The sequence below is a fragment of the Ambystoma mexicanum genome, chromosome 7q (assembly GCF_040938575.1).
Source record: "Ambystoma mexicanum isolate Mex_15411 chromosome 7q, UKY_AmexF1_1, whole genome shotgun sequence".
NCBI lineage: Eukaryota > Metazoa > Chordata > Amphibia > Caudata > Ambystomatidae > Ambystoma > Ambystoma mexicanum.
In genome coordinates, this window is record NC_090941.1 from 703,021,913 (window position 1) to 703,040,420 (window position 18,508).

The 18,508-nt window shown below is 43.6% G+C and overlaps 1 protein-coding gene across 2 annotated transcripts in view; it reads left to right on the forward strand.

Moving 5' to 3' along the window:
- The window catches only part of MICU2 (mitochondrial calcium uptake 2), a 1,758,017-nt gene that overhangs the window by 1,261,128 nt on the left and 478,381 nt on the right, over positions 1–18,508 (forward strand). For both annotated transcript variants that reach the window (XM_069640674.1, XM_069640673.1), the window contains exon 6: positions 251–333. In XM_069640674.1, coding sequence (XP_069496775.1) covers positions 251–333 — 83 coding nt within the window. The remainder of the gene's footprint in view (positions 1–250; positions 334–18,508) is intronic.

Consider the following 18,508-nt stretch of genomic DNA (forward strand, 5'->3'; position numbering starts at 1 on the left):
GGGAGACTGCAGAGTACAGTGACCCAGTGAATGTTCTAATTACCAGTAGGGTTATATAGCCAAAGGCATTTCTGGTTGCAGAAAATGACACTGAACGTTTCCGTCAGATTGGTCTGACGTTAGCAGAGCACAGAATTGGGCACATGCTTCGACTTCAACTGTTCATCATGAGAATGCAACGTTTTACATTGATCAGCTTTCTAGCCATAGTCAATCGCTATAACTATGCCAATTACTTTTTGTTTTACAGAACCTCAGACTGGATTTAACATTGCTTTCAAAATGCTGGATACCGATGACAATGAACAGGTTGAAAAAAAAGAATTTTTTAAGGTATTCTTCCCGTCTCCTTGTATAACATAAATAACGCTTGCAGTCCTTTTAAAATCTTTTTTACAAATGTCTTTCCATAGCAAGATTTATTTTGATTTTATTTGCATTTTTAAAGTGCTCACACAGCCCGGGGGCATCGAGCCGCTGTTACAGGAATATGTCTTAGTTGTGTATTTATATCGCGCTTAATACCCAAAGGTTTCTAAGCGCGGACCCGGGGATCGAACCTGTGTTGCTTCGTGTCGTCTCGTTTCCAAGGTGAGCACGTTGCCGCTGAGCTATCCTCCCAGGATGTGTTCTGTATTCGCTCTACGCTATAATGTTCTTTACTCAAACGTCCTTAAACACCCGTTTTAAGCCCAAAATGTGTATTGGTATGGCGTTGCTCGGTCTCAAAACAGGGCGTGAGGCTTTTATGGTAGGGAGAGCAGTGGGACACGTGTCACAAGTTATTGATTCACATATTATTTAAAGAGGTTGTGAAGGGTAAGTTAAAATGTCAATTTTATTTGTTTGCTTGTTAGGCACTTATACAGGAAGTAAATACTGTTTCAAAGCGCTCTACTGGTTCTACAGGTAAACGCTACAAATAATATAACTCTATTCAAATAAACTGAAATGATAGGGACAATGTAAAGTGGTCTTGAATGTTCTCCAGCATGGGGACTTACATGGACTTGCGTGCTATGAATATTCCCAGTCGCTAGGTTGGGAATCCTCAGTAAAATAATGCAATTTTTAGCTTAAAGCTACAGCGCTTTGTCATTTGAATAGCAGCCTATTGCTGTCACTTTGGGTCAGACTGCCCAATCCAATGACTGCTCCACCGCTGGTGGCCATCTTCAGACGGTTACTGCACATTTTTGTGTTGGGAGTCCTCGAGTTTTGCTCCTCGAGTTTCTCAAGTATTTTTGCCTATTTTTCATAGTTATATTTCCAATTTTTCTTCAATCCGTCACCTTTGTGACTTGTCGGCAGTGGGGACCCGTTGCCGCTCTCGATCCCACCATCCGTTGGATCACTACATTATGTGAGGCCTTAAACCGAGCTTTGGGCCTAGTAAACGCACCATGTTGGAGGCTGAGAAGAAGAGCCTATTTAAGGCCTGCTCCAGATGCGGTCAGAAGAATGTCTTCATCACCAAAAGTGCATTTGCTGCCTCACCCAGACCACAATGTGGAAGGATGCTCTATTTGCCAGTCTTTCTCCTTTGTGATGAGGAAGGATCGCCATTGGAAACCAGTCTCATGGATGGCTGGATTGAAGATAAGGCCTCTGACTCAGTGTCTGTGCGCAGTCATGCCTCTGACAAGGCTAGTAGGCCCAAAGATCACACTCCCTCTGGCAAGAGGTCGAGATCCTTTGGGGACGCTTCCAAGGGAAGATGCCTAAAAAGGCAAAGTCGATGCATGTTCCAACTTCCTTGTCCACGAGCACTGCAGCATCTCAATCGTCTGGATCGGTGACGGGCATAAAGTTTTGAACTGCGAGTCTCCTGATCCCTCACTATTGACTATGCTGGTTTGGGCTGATAGGACCTGTAGTCCAAAACATCTGGAGAGCCAAAGGTTGCAGAAACCTGTTGTAGCTGGTCCCTCGTGGACATGCATTCCATTCAGTAGCTTAACTAAGTCTCTCTTGGACTTGGGTCCTTGTGCCTTTTGACAGGTCCCTCCTGGACTTTTGTTTAGCAGGCCCCTCCGTGTCCTTGGTTCTTGTTTACCTAATATAATGAGTATTTCGCGACTGGCCGAATCCCCTGCCCCCCATTAGGTTCCTTGTCAGGCAGCTGATGTTATTCCCTCCTATCGCGTGTCAATCTCTCTCCCATTTACCCTGGAGTCTCTGGTAAATGCCTTATGCTCTTGGCCCTCCAATTCCCTCAAGGCCTGGGAGCGCTGGTCTGAATACCCGGGTTAGCTTTGCCTTCCAGAGTTCCAAGGCAAGGACGACGTCTGGTCTCTTCCAACTTTCTCCAGAAGCACTTTCTCCAGAAGCTTGCAGCCTTCCGCCATTCAGTACTTCTCCCTGGGTTTCTTCTTTATGGACTCTCCAATTTCATCATTGGTGCGTGAGCAGGTATGTCTGCCTCTTGTCCCTGCCCAATCCCTGTTTATACTTCTTGAAAATGGGCTTGTTTTCTACTCTCAACATCTAAAAGGTTGTTTCTTGTTCCAGGTTGAAGTCTCAGATCTGATTGGTTAGTCCATAAGTGCTGTTTAATCCCTCTCATTCTGCTACTTGCATCTCCCTCAGAGTTGATAATTACCGGATAGGTTTGATTGTTGCAAATGAGGGTCAGCAAGGTGTTAAAGATGCGCATGGCATTTGCCACCATCTAAGAATCTCTTCCCATTGTGGGACATGGGGCTGCATGGTTTTGCATCTATGCTGTTTTCTTGATACTGGCGTAACGCTGGGACTATTGGAGCACAGCTTCCTCTATCCTGCTAGTGATCTAGGGTATCTTGGGAAACGCAGTTCAGAGGAGCCAGCTCCCTCAAGCACGTTCTGATTGGGCAAAAATGTGTCTCGTGGAGACTAGCAGGCCTGCAGGATCCCACCTCATCCTGTCCTTGGGGAGGCATATTGGGTAGTGGCCAGACCAGCATCAACCGCAGCTGACTGCTAACCCCTAATTTTAGATATGGGTGTTCGGGGAACTCCCCACACTTTGTGATGAAGGATAAAATCTATTTGTAGACCCCCCCAGGACAAAAAGACTTGGTTTACATTTGTAAAGCTAGACCTTTTGGCTATGTCATGGAATATTAATGTAGCTGTGCCTCTATAGACCGTTCCAAAGGCTTCCACATAGTAAGGTCTGCTAGATGCCCAACCTCCCTGTTTGCACTAGATCCTTATTTATGTTTTTATTTCTTTCATTGGCTCACACACAATTGCTCCAGAAATCAGACAGGTCTAATTTGTATATCAATGATTCACTGTTCTTTGGATTAGTCATGGCTGCTTTTTTGCTACAAATCATGTTACACTGTCACATTGAATGGGATAGTAAATGGCTGAGTGGAGAGTGTGGGCAGTGTTGTGGCAATAAACATGGCCATCCTAAAATGTTTTGAAATGGTGTTCTATATGTACACACTTATTCTTTCTACTTAAGAAGTACTTGTTAATTTTATTGCAGTGTATCACATGCTTCAACTAAAGTCCGTTTCCCCCAGCATCTTTGTAAAACTTCACAGAACCAATTACTCAGGGGGGTGCGCAGAGGGTTTTATTGGAGGTTCAAATGTACCTACAAAGCCTGTTATGGTTGTGCTGACTGTCCCATGGATTGGTACTGCCAAATGTTGCTGTGGCAGCTTATTATATTAAAAACGAGACAAAAGGGCATTTTGAGGTGGCCATATTGTCTTCATTGTTGTAATATTAACTTTATAATTTGTATTATCTTTCATTAAGAAGGTAAACATTTTCTGAGAAATGAGAAACATTTTATGTTGCAATGCAGCAGTATGAGAACATTACTGATGTAGGTTACAGATGAGTACTGGATGCTAATGGTTATCAAACATTAATGCTATTGACATGACCTCCAACACTACAATTTATCACTGGCAAGTCGTGATCTGCTAGTTCAAAATCTGCTTTTTGCGGTTTTAACAAAGCAGAAAGATTGCAGATATCACTCGGGAGCTTTGCTGACTATTTCAATTTGCAGATCTCAAGCAAACAGTCCTCAGTTGCCCCTCTTTTTCCACCCACCTGAAAATACCTTTTTATTGGGACTCATTGGATGATAGGGGGACGCTCGCCCCATTTGCTGGGTGTGGATAGGCAGAACCACGAAATAAGAAGAAAGGCCCTTGCAAAGTTACTCAGATTTGAGCAATAAACCCTTAAGGGCAGGGGCATTACCGAGCCAGGTAATGCCCTGGCTAGTTTGAAGCCTGTGTGAAGCGAGGGCTTTAACATTAGCCCGGGGCAGGTAATGCCCCCACCGGGAGGGGTTTATTGCTATTAGTATCCCGGCAGGTTGTACCAGTATACTAATAGTTAATTTTTTCAAGTTGAGAAACAAGGTGTTGTCGCTTCTCAACTTGGGGGGGAACCTACAAAACAAGATGGCTGCCATGGATCAGGGAGAAGGGAACCACACCTAGAGTTGCCGGTGCCGGCAAGGGACAAGGGAACGCCAGGTAAATGGGGCATGGGTTGGGGGGGATTAAATGTATAGAAAAGGGGGGTGGGAGAAGGGAGGGCAGGGGCACACTCACCACGTTACTAGCGGCGGAAAATGGCAGCCTCCAGGTCTGAAAAGGCTTGGAACAGGCGTTTTACCATGTGGTTAAACCCACCCTCCCCCTTCTCCACCTCCTGACCACTGCCGGTACCGAGGTAAGTCAGCCCCTGCACTGATGTACAGTAATCGTTCTCTTTCCAGTGTTGATCACTTAAATTCCTGTCGCTTTGTTGCAACAAAAAAACTCTGGATGTACTGTTTTCCCAAGATCACAATACTGCACTGTATGAATCCCTACAACCCCAGTACTGGCTGCTGTGCTGGTTGAGTTGTTCCCCAAGGGTGGAACACAAGTTCAAAGTATACGGTTCTCCAAAGTTCACATGTTTGCAATGCATTAAATCCCTTCCTCTCCATGTGCAGATTAATTGCCTTTCATCCTCATGGGAAATATTACCTTGCAATAAATTGCATGATCATAAGCCTATACAGTAATGAATACTTACACCTCAATAAGTGCCGATTGCTTTTTATCCATTGTCATGTAACACAAGAGCTCGGGATATATTCCTTTCCATTTTACAAGCATACAGTCTAATGAATATCTTGGTTTTAGAGTGCTGATTTTCTTCCTTTCTTCCTCATGGAACGCCAAGTGCCTGTGGTGTTAACCCAGGATCACAGGCCGATTTGCAATGAATAGCTCCATGTCCAAGGGCCGATTGCTTTTCTTTCCTCCCCATAAATACAAGCGTTCTGAACATCTGATATGTCCAGGATCTCAAGCCACTACTTTCTTCAGTTAAGAATAACCCACCCTCTCTGAAACCACTTATTTGATGCCTGTCACACTATGTGTAAATGGAATACTAAATTACATTTATTGAAAAATAACAAAGCTGTAAAATCTATTGAGTACTGGTCGCCTCTCTAGTTCATGTATTGCAATGTTTTATGAATCAAGATTATATTACATTGCAGTTATACATAGCCAGGAACATGTTTTGTGTCCTTTGTGTGTCATGCAGTTCCATATCTGCTTATAGAACGAACACATTCTAATTTGAGTCAATTTTGTATGTAGGGGAGTGGTTGGTGTCCCTTAATCCCTGTGACTCTGCCGGCTCCACCCACCTCTCAACACCCTCTGCCAAAATGTCCCTCCACCACTGACCTTCGCCGCTCCCAAGCTTGCTCCCTTCTTTGGTTGTCCCACTTCCTCCGCTTTGGGTCTGCTAGATCTTGCCCGAATTTGCGCAAGCACCGATTCCTGTAAACCAAGGTGGCTTTTAAGTATCTTTGGAGGTTATACTCTATTCTAGGTTCTACTCTCACATTGTTTTCACTATGTTCATTGTATTACGAATTGAAGCCTTCTAATAAACACTATTCTTTGATGATATGCAAAGCTTTTTGTAAACCTATTTGGGTTACTTGTTTGACAACCACAGGCACACTTTTAGGGAAACCAGGGTTGATTGTTTTGTTTAGGGGCATACATGGTGCCCTGACGGAGTGCATATACGAGCCGTGTATAGAAAAGAATCACACTCGAATGCAAAAATATTAGTCTCTAGGTAAAAATGTTCTCCTATGATATATTGCAAAGATGTGTTCACTGTAATGTATTGTTACCTTGCATGTCACATTCAACAGCACAGTGATGTTCTCCTATAATATAATGCAGTGAGTGATTAATGCGCTCATTATCAATTGGGAACATAATTATATTCTTTAACCACATATAAACACAGTACAAATGTGAAAAAACATAAATGTGTCAACAGGCCTGAAAACGAAAACTCTTAAAAAGCAATCATCTACCATTCTCTTTGCAGCTTACGCAATTACACTAGTTTGTACGAAATTACCAACATTGTAGCAAAGCTTTCACCATGATGTAGTATTTCATTAACACTGAGAAGATGATTGACACCATGGCCCCTCTAAAAACGGGTGCCTGTCGTTCTAGGAGAAAGCCAATGGCCATCCTCAGAAATGTGCACACATGAAATGAAGGGATGTCGAACAAGAAAAAAAAACAGCAGAACCAGGCCCAAAAAAAGACAATGGATCATGAAAAGCTGTATTTTTTCCCCCCAGATCTTTCATCTGGTCTTCCCTCAGGTGACTGAGCTTCTGAATGTTTACGTTGTTCATTACGTTACCTTCTTCGTTTGCTGTCTTCTAAAGCAGGCAAGTTGGACCATAAGGGATTGGTGCACGAAGATTGCGATAGGGACCAACGTTGGAAGATTACATAGCACAGTAAGAGGGCGTTGTGAACATGGGATTTCAAAACTGCTTGCAGGGCTGTATTTGACACAGCAGAGTCCTTTGCAAATGAAGGTGCAGACTCTGTAGAACACACCTCAGCCTCCGGTAAGTCATCAAGAGAGCATATTTATTGTGTATCTTCTGTTAGTAAAGTGAAGTAAATATAACTCAATATCCATTGGAACATCTACCTTCGGCAGTTCGTCTCCTTAACTGACATTCATGGAACACTCAGTCACACGCAACATTCTTTCAGCCTCCTCTCTGAGGCATTCATATGTACAGAGATGCACACACGACCATCCCCTTCCATCCCTCCCACAAGGAAACACAAGACATATTCTCACTCACATGTCCGCAGATGCATACTACTAGACATCGTGCCTCCTATGGAAACCAAGGGATTGACAAGGCAACTACTCTCTCCTTCCCTACTGTCATTCCGATCATGCTACAGACACTCATATAGGCAAGGTATCACATGGCAACCACTCCCATTCCATTCATTTCACCATTAGTGGCATTGAGCATTCCAAACCCCACCACTGGAGGAATGACCACACACCTACATCATCTGCACAATAAAAATGGGATTCAGGGTGGTGTGGCCTGGCGCGCACAATGGCGGGCAGACATTGTGAGCGATGTGGTGGAGGGCTGCAGAGAATCCGAAGAACTGGCTAGGCGAGACGGGACGGCCGTCTGGCCTACATAGAGCCACAGGGCAGGAGCGGGCTTCTCCAGGAGCAGAGCGCGCCTGCCATGGCACAGTGGCAGGGGGTAGGTGTGATGTGGCCGCCTGGCAGGGACAGATACTAGGTCCCTGAAAAGGTGAGTGTACGATTGTGCGCCAACCGAGACAGAGGCGCTGGTGGACCGGGAGGAGACAGCGGACCTCAGGGTCGAAGTCCACAACCCGAACAGCGATACCCATCCACCAGCAGAAGCACGGTGCCTTTGTAAGAGGTTGTGGGCCCCAGCATTGCACCGGTAGCAGTGGAGAGGACACCGGGCTGGTGCCACGTGGGGGTAATGGTGCTCTGTGACTCCCCCTCCGCCCACCACAACGTCGAAATACCCACAGGCAAGTACAAACTCTCATTGCATTTAATTGTTTTACTATGCCAAAAAAATTCTCTTTTTATAAGGATCGACTTCAATTCATTGTCACAATTCTTCTTTATTTTATAAAGTACATAAGAGCATACAAAAACAATGTGCGCAAAATTTTAAATAATTCTAAAAAAATACATGGCTGAATCAATGATATAACAATACATTTTAATCATATCAACACACACAACATGCTATGATCTACCATTCTAACTCATCCACATCATTGATCAAACTCGTTCATTCCCATTCAGCTACTTCCATACTGTGCAAACAACGCAATAAAAAAATTTAACTCAGGTAAATGGGTCACACCATTTGACCTCAAGTGCAAAATGCTGTTTTGTAACCATTAGTGTACCAGTAATTTACAATCATGGCATTTATCACTCTAATTTAGATACAATAATTTTCCACAAGTGTTATATTACTGTCCAAGTTGTTATCCAACTGGAGTTTAAACTAGTACTATGTCGACTTGAGTTTCGGCTGGCTATTCAGTGTGGTTTTCATACCGCAGCCATCAACAGGACACACAAAGAATCCATTTCTGATCACATATGTGTGTGTTGACAGTTTGACCAGAGCCTGTCTGCCTTGTCTGTTTCCTGCATTACCACCACAGATAAAAGAAAAGGGAGAGAGACATCCCAAAGAGAAAAATGAGAGATGGAAATATGCAACAAATGCAACAATACTATGCTTTTCTTTCCCCTTAATGTTTGATTGCAGACATTGTATACAGGATGTACCTTGCATTGATGTCTTTTGCCCCATGTGAACAGTGACCACACCATTACTGATTACACCAGATTTACTGGTCATGGGAAAATCCAAAAAATGTATATAAAAAGCGTTATAATGGCACACATCCAAAACTGTGTCTCACGGATATTGTCCCCATGACAGAGTTCCTGTGCAGATCTAATACAAAAAACTTTTCCTTATCCATCTATGCGGCTATCCCAACAATCAATTTTGATTATAACAACTATCCATTCCCATTGAATATCCATTCAATGCCTGCAAATCTGCTCTCTTGGATGCAAGGATCCCACCCGGTTCTAATCTTCAAAAAGGGACCCGTAGTGTTGGTTAAAAAGTGCATGATACAGATGCACAAATAGTTAACAATGTTCCATGGCGGTCTCCACAATTGCCTCCTCGCCCAGGACATCAACATACCAAATTCTTGGATGTTCAGCTATCGATGGGCGGGATCCCAGCCGTGCCAGTTTGATATTAATGCCCGCCCCGGCAAAAGTGTGCAATTTTTGTTTTATGATGCAGCAGTCTCCCCAATTGGCGAGTTTCTGTTCTTTGGCCACATCTATTTCTGCTTCGTGTGGACTACAGATCAATCTTCAGAAATGTAATATGCAGTGTTACATACAGCACGTCAATCCCTATATATTAAGTGCCTTCCCATCTATGTGGATTGACTGAGAGAATTTACTTATAATCTTCCATCGCTCAGTCATTTCAAATTTGTATGCTGACCTAGCGCATTGTAACTCACCAGGTATTGGCTCAAAATTAGCATACCGTTGGTTGAAATTCATTGTCTTGCATATTACCCCATACTGCAGCACATCAACCATGGCATCGCCCACAAAAAAAAAAAACTGTTAGTTGAATTGTGGAAGATTGCAAGTTTACCTCTTTTAGTGTTTGACCTTTCCAAAAGAGGAAAGGTCATTTCACATTCTTTCCCATTGCATGTCGCCGTATCTGTTCATCTGAATATGATATCAATCTACAGCGGAAAAAAGCATGGACACACATCGGTGGCATGATATGGCCCTTTGTGTCCAAGAAAGACATATGTCAATTTTCAAACAATCCAGACAAGGACGTGGGAGGCATTAAGGGAAGCAGCAAACCGATTGCTGCCTCCCGAATGCTCTAACCGCCAGCTGCCAATATAGTCCCGTTCAATGGGCATAGCACTTAAGTTTGTCATGAACAACTTGTCCATGAGTGCTCCCCAAATGTTTTCCCATCTGTGGCAAAGCAGTTCTACGCACTTGGAAAAAAACAGTGCCATATATATGCTGCAGCGGTACAAGATTACTGCTCCTCTTTGTATAGAGCCTGATAGCACCTCCAACTTGGGACGTCCAAGGGGCCCTTGGGTTAGACAGCAAACCGGTTGCTGTCTTCCAAAAGATCACACCCTAGGACCCCCTTCTCTGATGCCCAAAGCTAGGGTCTTCATCAGAGAGTCAGCCTAGACAAGGCATGTAAAGTGGACGCCTAGCACGGCTCCGCCCAGCTCACCCGTGCCGTTCCCTGAGCTCCATAACTGTCCCAGCTCCATTCCCATGTTTTACCTTCGTAAGTGCAGAAGTGTTATTTTTCTTCCCGCTGCATCCCCTTGGTGATGCGACACCCCGCTTCGCTCTACCTACTCCCGAGGTGCAAAACTGCTAACACGGACTGCCCTAGGGGTGGGTGCAGTACAAGTTATATGTACGTGTATGTGTTACGTGAACAAGCATGATACTTGGTCTCTCTATGCATGAAAACATCACATGACAGCGCCTCTTGCCACTGGAGTGTCTCAGTCTGTTCGACCATGGCCGTAATGATGGACTGGGTGTCGGGAATTAATCCATATTGCTGTTGAAAAATGGAAAGTGAAGTAGTAAATCATCACTTATGGTGTACTGATGCCTGCTCAACAATTTAAATGAACCCACAATTACCGTTAAGGCCGGGTGCAGATCTGATATCCCTGACTAAAGAATGGGCACTCGTTGATGATTGTGAAATGGAATACATCCACAGAAATAAAAATAAACTGCTAAATGTAGTGAGAAAAACACCCTCTGTCGCACCGCGCCAAATCAGTGCAGTCATCATCCATTGGACCGAATATAACCTATTTGTACTGCAGGTGCTGTGTGACCCCACGGAACCAAAGTCTAAACCTGTACGTCACCGCTTGCAGCTTACAAGTATTTCTGATGAACAAGATATATAGTCCCCAATCCATATACACAATTTGTGCAAGGAGAGATACTTATTGATGTAGCAGAATAGGCCATTGTATTTCTTTATTAAGGCCTGTTTCATGGGTTCTTAATCAATGTATCCAACGTTGTTCTAAGAGAAGTAATCTGTTGCATTGAGTATTGACCCGCATCATGTTTTAATTGGTCGATCACAATCAAATGCATATCATCCTCTCTATGTTCAGCTGCCAAAAAGTATTGTACCAATGGCGCCGATATATATTTTTTTGTCCTGCTACATAATCGGTGCTTGTTGATGCGCGAGACTATCTTTCTTGTGGTCATACCCACATAGATACGATCACAGGGGCATCTAATGACATAGATTATGTTGGCAGACTGGCAATTGGTAAATTGTCATATTTGCCAGTTGAAATCCCCCCCTGGTCAAATGTAGTTGTTTTAGATGTCAAATGACATACACTACAATTACCACAGGCATGATGACCCAGTACCTGTTCTCTTTCAAGGTTCCATGCAGTTCTTAAGGTATTTTGTGCAAAGTTCACCTTACGTTGCTCTAATCTGAAGTGTACAAGACTATCTCAAAGGTTTTTGGCCCGTTTAAAGAAAATGGAGGTAGACCAGTGGTACATCCCGTGCTAGTTACCAGATTCCAATGTTTTTTGATACGTTTTTTAAGGCCGATTGTTTGTTAAAAAAATGTGGTCACGCACACTATGCATTCAGAGTCAGTTCTCTTCTCACGTGGGCATAGTAGATGTTCTTTAGGTGTCCAACGTGCTCGTTTGGCTGATTTATTTTTAATGAGTTTACAGGGATATCCTCTTTCTAATAAACTGTCCCCCAGTATGTTGACGTGATGTTCTAAGTCACTGTTGGTCGTGCAATTATGCCCAAGCCGCAAAAATTGTCTGTAGGGCGGATTGTCCTTTTGGGAATGTGGGTGTTGACTTGAATACTCCAAAAGGGTATTTCAGGCCGTTGGTTTTCGATAGAGAGAGGTATAAATATATCCCTCGTGATTTGCGATGACCAAATCCAGAAAAGGTCATTGTTAGTTATCTGAATGACCAGTGAAGGCGAGATTGCAGTTGCATTGATTGAGCCAGCCTATAAAGACATAGTTGTTCTTTGGTGCCTTGCCATACAAAGATAATGTCATCTATGTATTGTTTCCAAATGGAAACCTGGTTTGTGAAAGGATTGTTAGTATAGATTAATTTATTCTCGAAGTCTGCCATATAGATGTTGGCTAGACTTGGGACAAAGGCTGCCCCCATAGCCGTGCCTTGTTTCTGTACATGGATATCCTCCAAAAACTGAACAAAGTTATTACACAGTGGAATCTGTAGAAGATTTAATACACATTTTGTAGGTCTTGCCTGTGGCATGCGGTGACTGTTTAACCTATGTTCGATACACGCTAAGGCATCTTTCTGTGGAATATTTGTATACAGCGCAGTGATGTCTAGAGTGACTAATAAACTGGTCTCACTATCAAATGCCATCCCTCATAATGGTTGATGGTAGCCATGGTATCCTTGCAGAAAGATTGTGTCCTCTGCTAACTCTTGGATGACTTTTTCTATGTATTTACCACAAGGCTAAAACATTGATATGCATAGCAAGACAATGGGTCTGCCTGGTGGGTCTACACAGTTTTTATTTATTTTAGGCAATTCATATATGGTTGGTAAGTTGCATTCTCTGGGCATCTAGAAGCGTGCTTCGTCCACGGTCAAGAAGCCAGATTCGATGCCTTGAGTGCAAAGTTCTTGTAGAGTTTTCATCAATTCGTCTGTGGGATTTGTTCAAGTAGTGATTTACATTGTCGATTAGGGCATGTACCATACCCACCGCCCACAGCAGGGTGCAGGAGTGGAGACTTAAGCACCCATAAAACATTTGGAGTGTGCAGATGGAGGCTCACCTAGAAGACTCCAGCGGAGCGGGCAGCATAACAACTCCACAGTGGCTGCAGAGCATTGCGGGCAGCCTCTGCAGGAGAAGAGGTCGATAGCTAGACAGGGAAAAGGAGATCCATCAACCCGGATGACATGTCAACAGAGGGTTGGGCCTGGGTGCCCCCCCAACAAACAGTGACACCGTCCTTTAGGCCGCAGCAAGCGGTGTGGCTCCAAGTCAGACGGCGGCATACTAGATCTGGCAGATGGTGCTGCGGTCTAGAGAGGCTCCTCAACATTCACCACAGGCCATATGCAGATCAGGCGGACCAGCTTCACGACACAACAGGTGCAGGAGGCACATCGTGCCAGAGCCATTTTCAATATAAGAGTAGTGTAAGCACCCTAATATGGCCAAACACACCAAATCCCCCAAGTTTGGGGATGTCCTGGCACTTATGGCGGTGGGGCAGTAGCCTGAAACAACACTATCGCCCAGGTGCATGCGGCGGAATCCCGAGAACATCCAGATGCCACAAAGGTGACCAAGACACTATGCAGGAACTTACTTGAAAGGTCTCAACACTGGATGGGTAGGTCGCAGAGGCTGAACATCACATCAGTGACTTGAAAAATACCACATGTGAGCAGTCATATGACATCTCTGAGTTGGCAAATAGAGTTGATGCCCTTGAAACATTGGGGGTAACCTGACTGCTAAACAGGAGGGCATGTAAAATCTCTCCAGGTAAAACAACCTGAGAATAAGAGGCATCCCTACCTCAGTTCAAGACCAATACCTGGTGAGTTTACCTCCAAGTGCTCTTTCAGTTCCTGGGATTCACATCTGAGCGCGCCGGACCTGTCATGCTGGACCATGCTTATGGAGACTACGCCAGGGATCAGAAAGAGAAAGACCTGCTGCCGGACGTCAATTTCTTCCAGGATAAGGAACGCATACTAGGACTGGCTAGACTGAACCCTCGGTACAGTTCTGCTTCTCGCACATCGCAATCTTCCAGGATCTCTCAATCGGCACCCTCACCAAGCGGTGGGCCCTGCACGAGGTAGTTGTCTGGCTACATGCCTAAGAAACCAAATATAGATGGTGACCAACCAGCACCCTCTCCTTTTACGTATGAACAGTGAAATTGGGCAGTACTTAGCCCACAGGAAGCCAAGACCCTGCTGCATCCAGAAGACTGAGTCGGGAGATGAAGCTCCACCTATAAACCCCTTGCTGAAAAGACTCGGGAATGTGCCGAAAGGACAGTTCTGGGTAAAAGGAAAAGTGCAGAGAAAAAGCATTCCGCCCTCCCTAATCTTGCAATGAGAGTCCTCCGCCCTAGACTATCCGGGGGTCAAACTAACAAGAAAATGGGGAAACCTCATAAGACATCTGTCCCCTCTACTCAAGAATCTTAGTGGAGATCTTGGACGTTGGATTGGTCAAGACATTTGGTGGCTAGGGAGAAAATGTACCAGGTCCCAAAGTTTGCTTTATGTGTACAGCAGCGTTCCAGTTAAGATCGTGAAACAGGTCCTGCTGTCACTGCAGAGGAAAATGTTTGGTTTCATATTGAAAAGGCGACCTCCGTGAATAGCTTATTGGGTGATGCAATAGATATCTGCGATCTACTCAAATAGTGCATATATTCACATGGTTGCACAATCCCACTGACACAAACTGGAGCCAAATTGAGCAGGCAGACACAAAGATACAATTGATGCACCTTCGATCTTTTATTGGAGAGACCCGTAAAGCTTGGGGCCATTTGAGAGAATTGACCTCTGCCTCATTGTTTTATTTGATGATGCCCAGAAATTGTGGGGGATACCATCAGGCTGTGGTAACCTGGACTTCACACCGGTATACAATCACGCAGTCTTCAGTACGTGGGTAGAAGGCGGCCTGAAAAATCTTACTTACAAGGCCAGCTGCTGACTTTCTCAGAGGCCAAGTTCAACCTCTTCGAAAGTGATCGATACTTCTACATACAGCTGCGCCACTGCCTTGCAAATTAAACCATTTTAGATGCTGGAAATAGACAACCTGCATCACTTGAACTAACAATTGGAGAGTATACCCAGAGAGTGAACATATCTAAGCTTATTCGCCTGCTGGACACGGGTGAATGGGATGAGGTGTTCCCTTATATGGGAGAAGGATCTAGGCCTGTAAATCCCAATAGAGACATGGTCTTCCAAATGGGCCAAAGCCGCTAAAGTGTCAAGGTCCATTACCAGTAAGGAGCTCCTCTATAAAATGTCTCTGAGATGGTACAATACCCCATATTGCTTTCATTGTTTTATACCAGGTTGCTCATCTAAATGCTGGAGGGTATGTGCCAAGCTGGGTCACATGTGGCCAAAAAGCTACTAGCCAGAATAAAAGAAATAATGGTTACAGATCTGCCCCTAGATCTTCGGATACCCATTTTAGGGAGAACTCAAAATGTAGAAGAAAACACTCCCTTCACCCACCCACAACTACCCATGCCCTGAATTCAGCCGGACCTGCGATAGCCCACTGCTGGGACAGCTATCCTTGTTTTGTAAGTGGAACTTACAAAAGCCACGCACTTGAAAAGACTGAGATGTACTGAACAAGAGTTTAGAAGGAACTGATATTCCTGCAGAATCTTGAAATGCAAGATGTATCACTCACTTAAACAATTCAAGATCACCCTATAGGTTTTATGGCCCTGAAGAATGCAGCAGACTTCATGTGTTTCAGAAACCAGTCGACCAATTGTTTGGGCCATTTTTTAATTGAGTAGGTGCCATTAGTTTTTATTTTAAAATATGACTTTAAAATAGTTTCTACTTTAATGATTAACAATAGTGAAGCAAGAAACCTCATTCACACTCAGATGAGGGAACAATAATGTAAAGATTACCCTTTCTGAATGTAGTTTGTTGTATATTTTCACTTCCTCGCAAAATTCACATAACATGTGTATTAATATATAACGGGTTATTTGTGGGCTAGATGCAATTGTGGATTTCTAGGGTCAGAATATCAAATATAGAACAAGCATAGCTTTTTTGTGAGGTTGATTGATACAAAAAGAGTTAAGTGGAAAACTGAGTTAAGTATTAAAAGGAGTCCCATTTCTATGTGACATAGTGATGTAATTGAGATAGGGGTTATACTCTATGCCCGATAAGGGCCTTTTAGATGTTGTTTGTCCTCTCACCATGTCACATTACTTATTGCCCCCAATTTCCCCTCACGTGTATTCCACGGTGAGGCCTACTGCCATCATCACACTTTGCACCCTGTCACTCAGCTGTAGTGCAGGAGGGCAAACATAAGCTGCCCTGCTTCATACATGAATAGAGAAGTCCCTTCTGTGTCTGGACTTCAGGCCATGTGGTTCTTGTGGGTATAGATGCCACGGCCTGCTGTAGAACATGCCATGCAGGTAAAATGTAGACTAAAATGGAAGTATTTAAAAATAAAAATCACGTAGAAAATGCCAATCACCTACTTTTTCTGACTTCCCATTATGAGAGAAGCCTGTAATGGTTCAAAGTATGCAAGAGGAACAACGTCTATGAACAAGTGCTGACACGCTATCCAACTCCTCTGTGGTGACACCTAATCGCAGGCAATGCTCATGCAGAACACTGCAGTAGCCAGTATTTCGTTGTTTAGAACAATGACCATGATGGATCAGGAGCCATGTACACTTTTATATTGTGAGTCTCCCATGTCATCATGGTCACCATTAGAAAAATATAGAAATGACGACCTAAGCAACATTGTCTCCAGCTAGTGCAGACCATTATGGATTGGGAATATTGTCATGTATAAAATCCTTGTGATGAATCTTCAAGAACTAAATTAAACCCTTTTAAGATGCCCCCCCTCCACCCCTGCTCTAAAAAATCAGAACCTATTACACTCAACTTCACTTCAGGACCACTTGGAAGTCCATTCATTATTCAAAGTTACCCTAAGCTGCCACCACAGTACCATCCTAAATGAAATGAAGGCAAACTGGCTCAGACTAAACAATGACCGTGCTGAATAACAGTTGGGCCACAATGAAAGGTGTGCATACAAAAGGCACATTTATTTGAAGGGTGATCTGTTTCGATCACTAGTCCCTTCAATTATCATTATAGATTCTTACTTAAAACGTGAAATGTGATTGACCAGATCCCAGCCCATTGACGGCGATAAGAGTTGTTTTAAAGAAAAACTTAAAGCATTACTATAATTGAACTTATATTTTTACATATATTGCCTGGGGCATTCAAGATCTCAAGAAATAGTCAATGGATGTATCATTAAAAAAGCTATGTAGCAACTGATTTTTTAAATGCCCGAAGGTGATTGATCATGCATTGCTAACTGGCAACTCATTCCACCTTGTTGCCCTTATTGTAGCTGGGAACTGATTTTCCTCTTGCTATGGTTCTTTATTGTTTTGGTTTCGGTAGCAACATTGTGCAGGGAGATCCCAATACTCCTGCTTCTTTATGGATTATTGTTTTCTTCATTTAATCACAATTTACCATGAATAGGTTTGTGACACTTAAACCGCACACACCTAGGCAGAATAAATATAGATCACAATGATGATAATACCAACAAAGATAACAAACACAAGGCAATGCAGCACAAAAGTGGAAAATGCATCACTGTACCAAGCAGCATGGAAAACACTAAGCTTTAAATGAGACATTCAACAAATCTCTCCCCAGCATAAACAGTTTCACTCATCCTACAAAATGTCTGACACTATAATAGTGTTTGCTCTAATGAACTCTTTCTGCATCACTTACCAGCTGATTGACACCAGGGTCTCTCTTATGTATCTTAAAGAGCTCTGGGAGCTGCTGTGCGTTCTGCCATATCATCTTTACCTTGGCTAAGACGCATACTGATCCAAATCAGAGTGGATTGTGTCAATACTTTGCTAACAATGTTGTTTCTCAAACAATTTAGGAGTTCTGCTTGTTTACGCAGTTTACGGGCTAATCACCTGATATAGCCATACTGCAAAATTATACGTTTTGCTTGTGGTGTGGTAATGCAGTATAAATGGGGAGATGCTATGTTATCATCTTGGTGGGAGAGATGCATCATTTTGGACAGAAAGGAGCGTAGGAGAAACAGTATGTGCTGTCAGATGCTTCTCCCTCCATAAAGCCCTAAAATGGTAGTTGTATACCACTTGCTCACAATCTCTTGACCGGCTTGAGTGCGTCTATGAGTGGTTGTGGATTTATCCAGTCGCTGGTCATTAACCGAGGTAAAGTACCCTCCCCAGATCAGTAATGTATTCATAAATGGCCCAATTCTGAGGACAGACTGAACAAATTCAGAACAACCTATATTTGGGGCATATGTGTTAACAAGCATTGCCTGATAACCCGCTATGTCCACTTGACTACAAGGAGCACTCCCTCTGCGTCCTGTTTTACTTACCTCATCCTAAAACCTAAGGTCCTATGTATTAGGATTGCAACACCTCATGGCTGTGAGGGACAGAATGAAAAATAACTATGACCACCCCCTATTTCAAGCCCACAGCAGACCACGTGCTGCTTCACAGGTGAGTGTCCTGCAACGTGGCCCCATTACATTCATCTTGTGGTGCTCCAAGTAGAGCAATAGCGTAAACAATTTTAAAGGAGTAATTGAGTCCCCTAACATTCCAGGTTAAGATTTTCCGTTC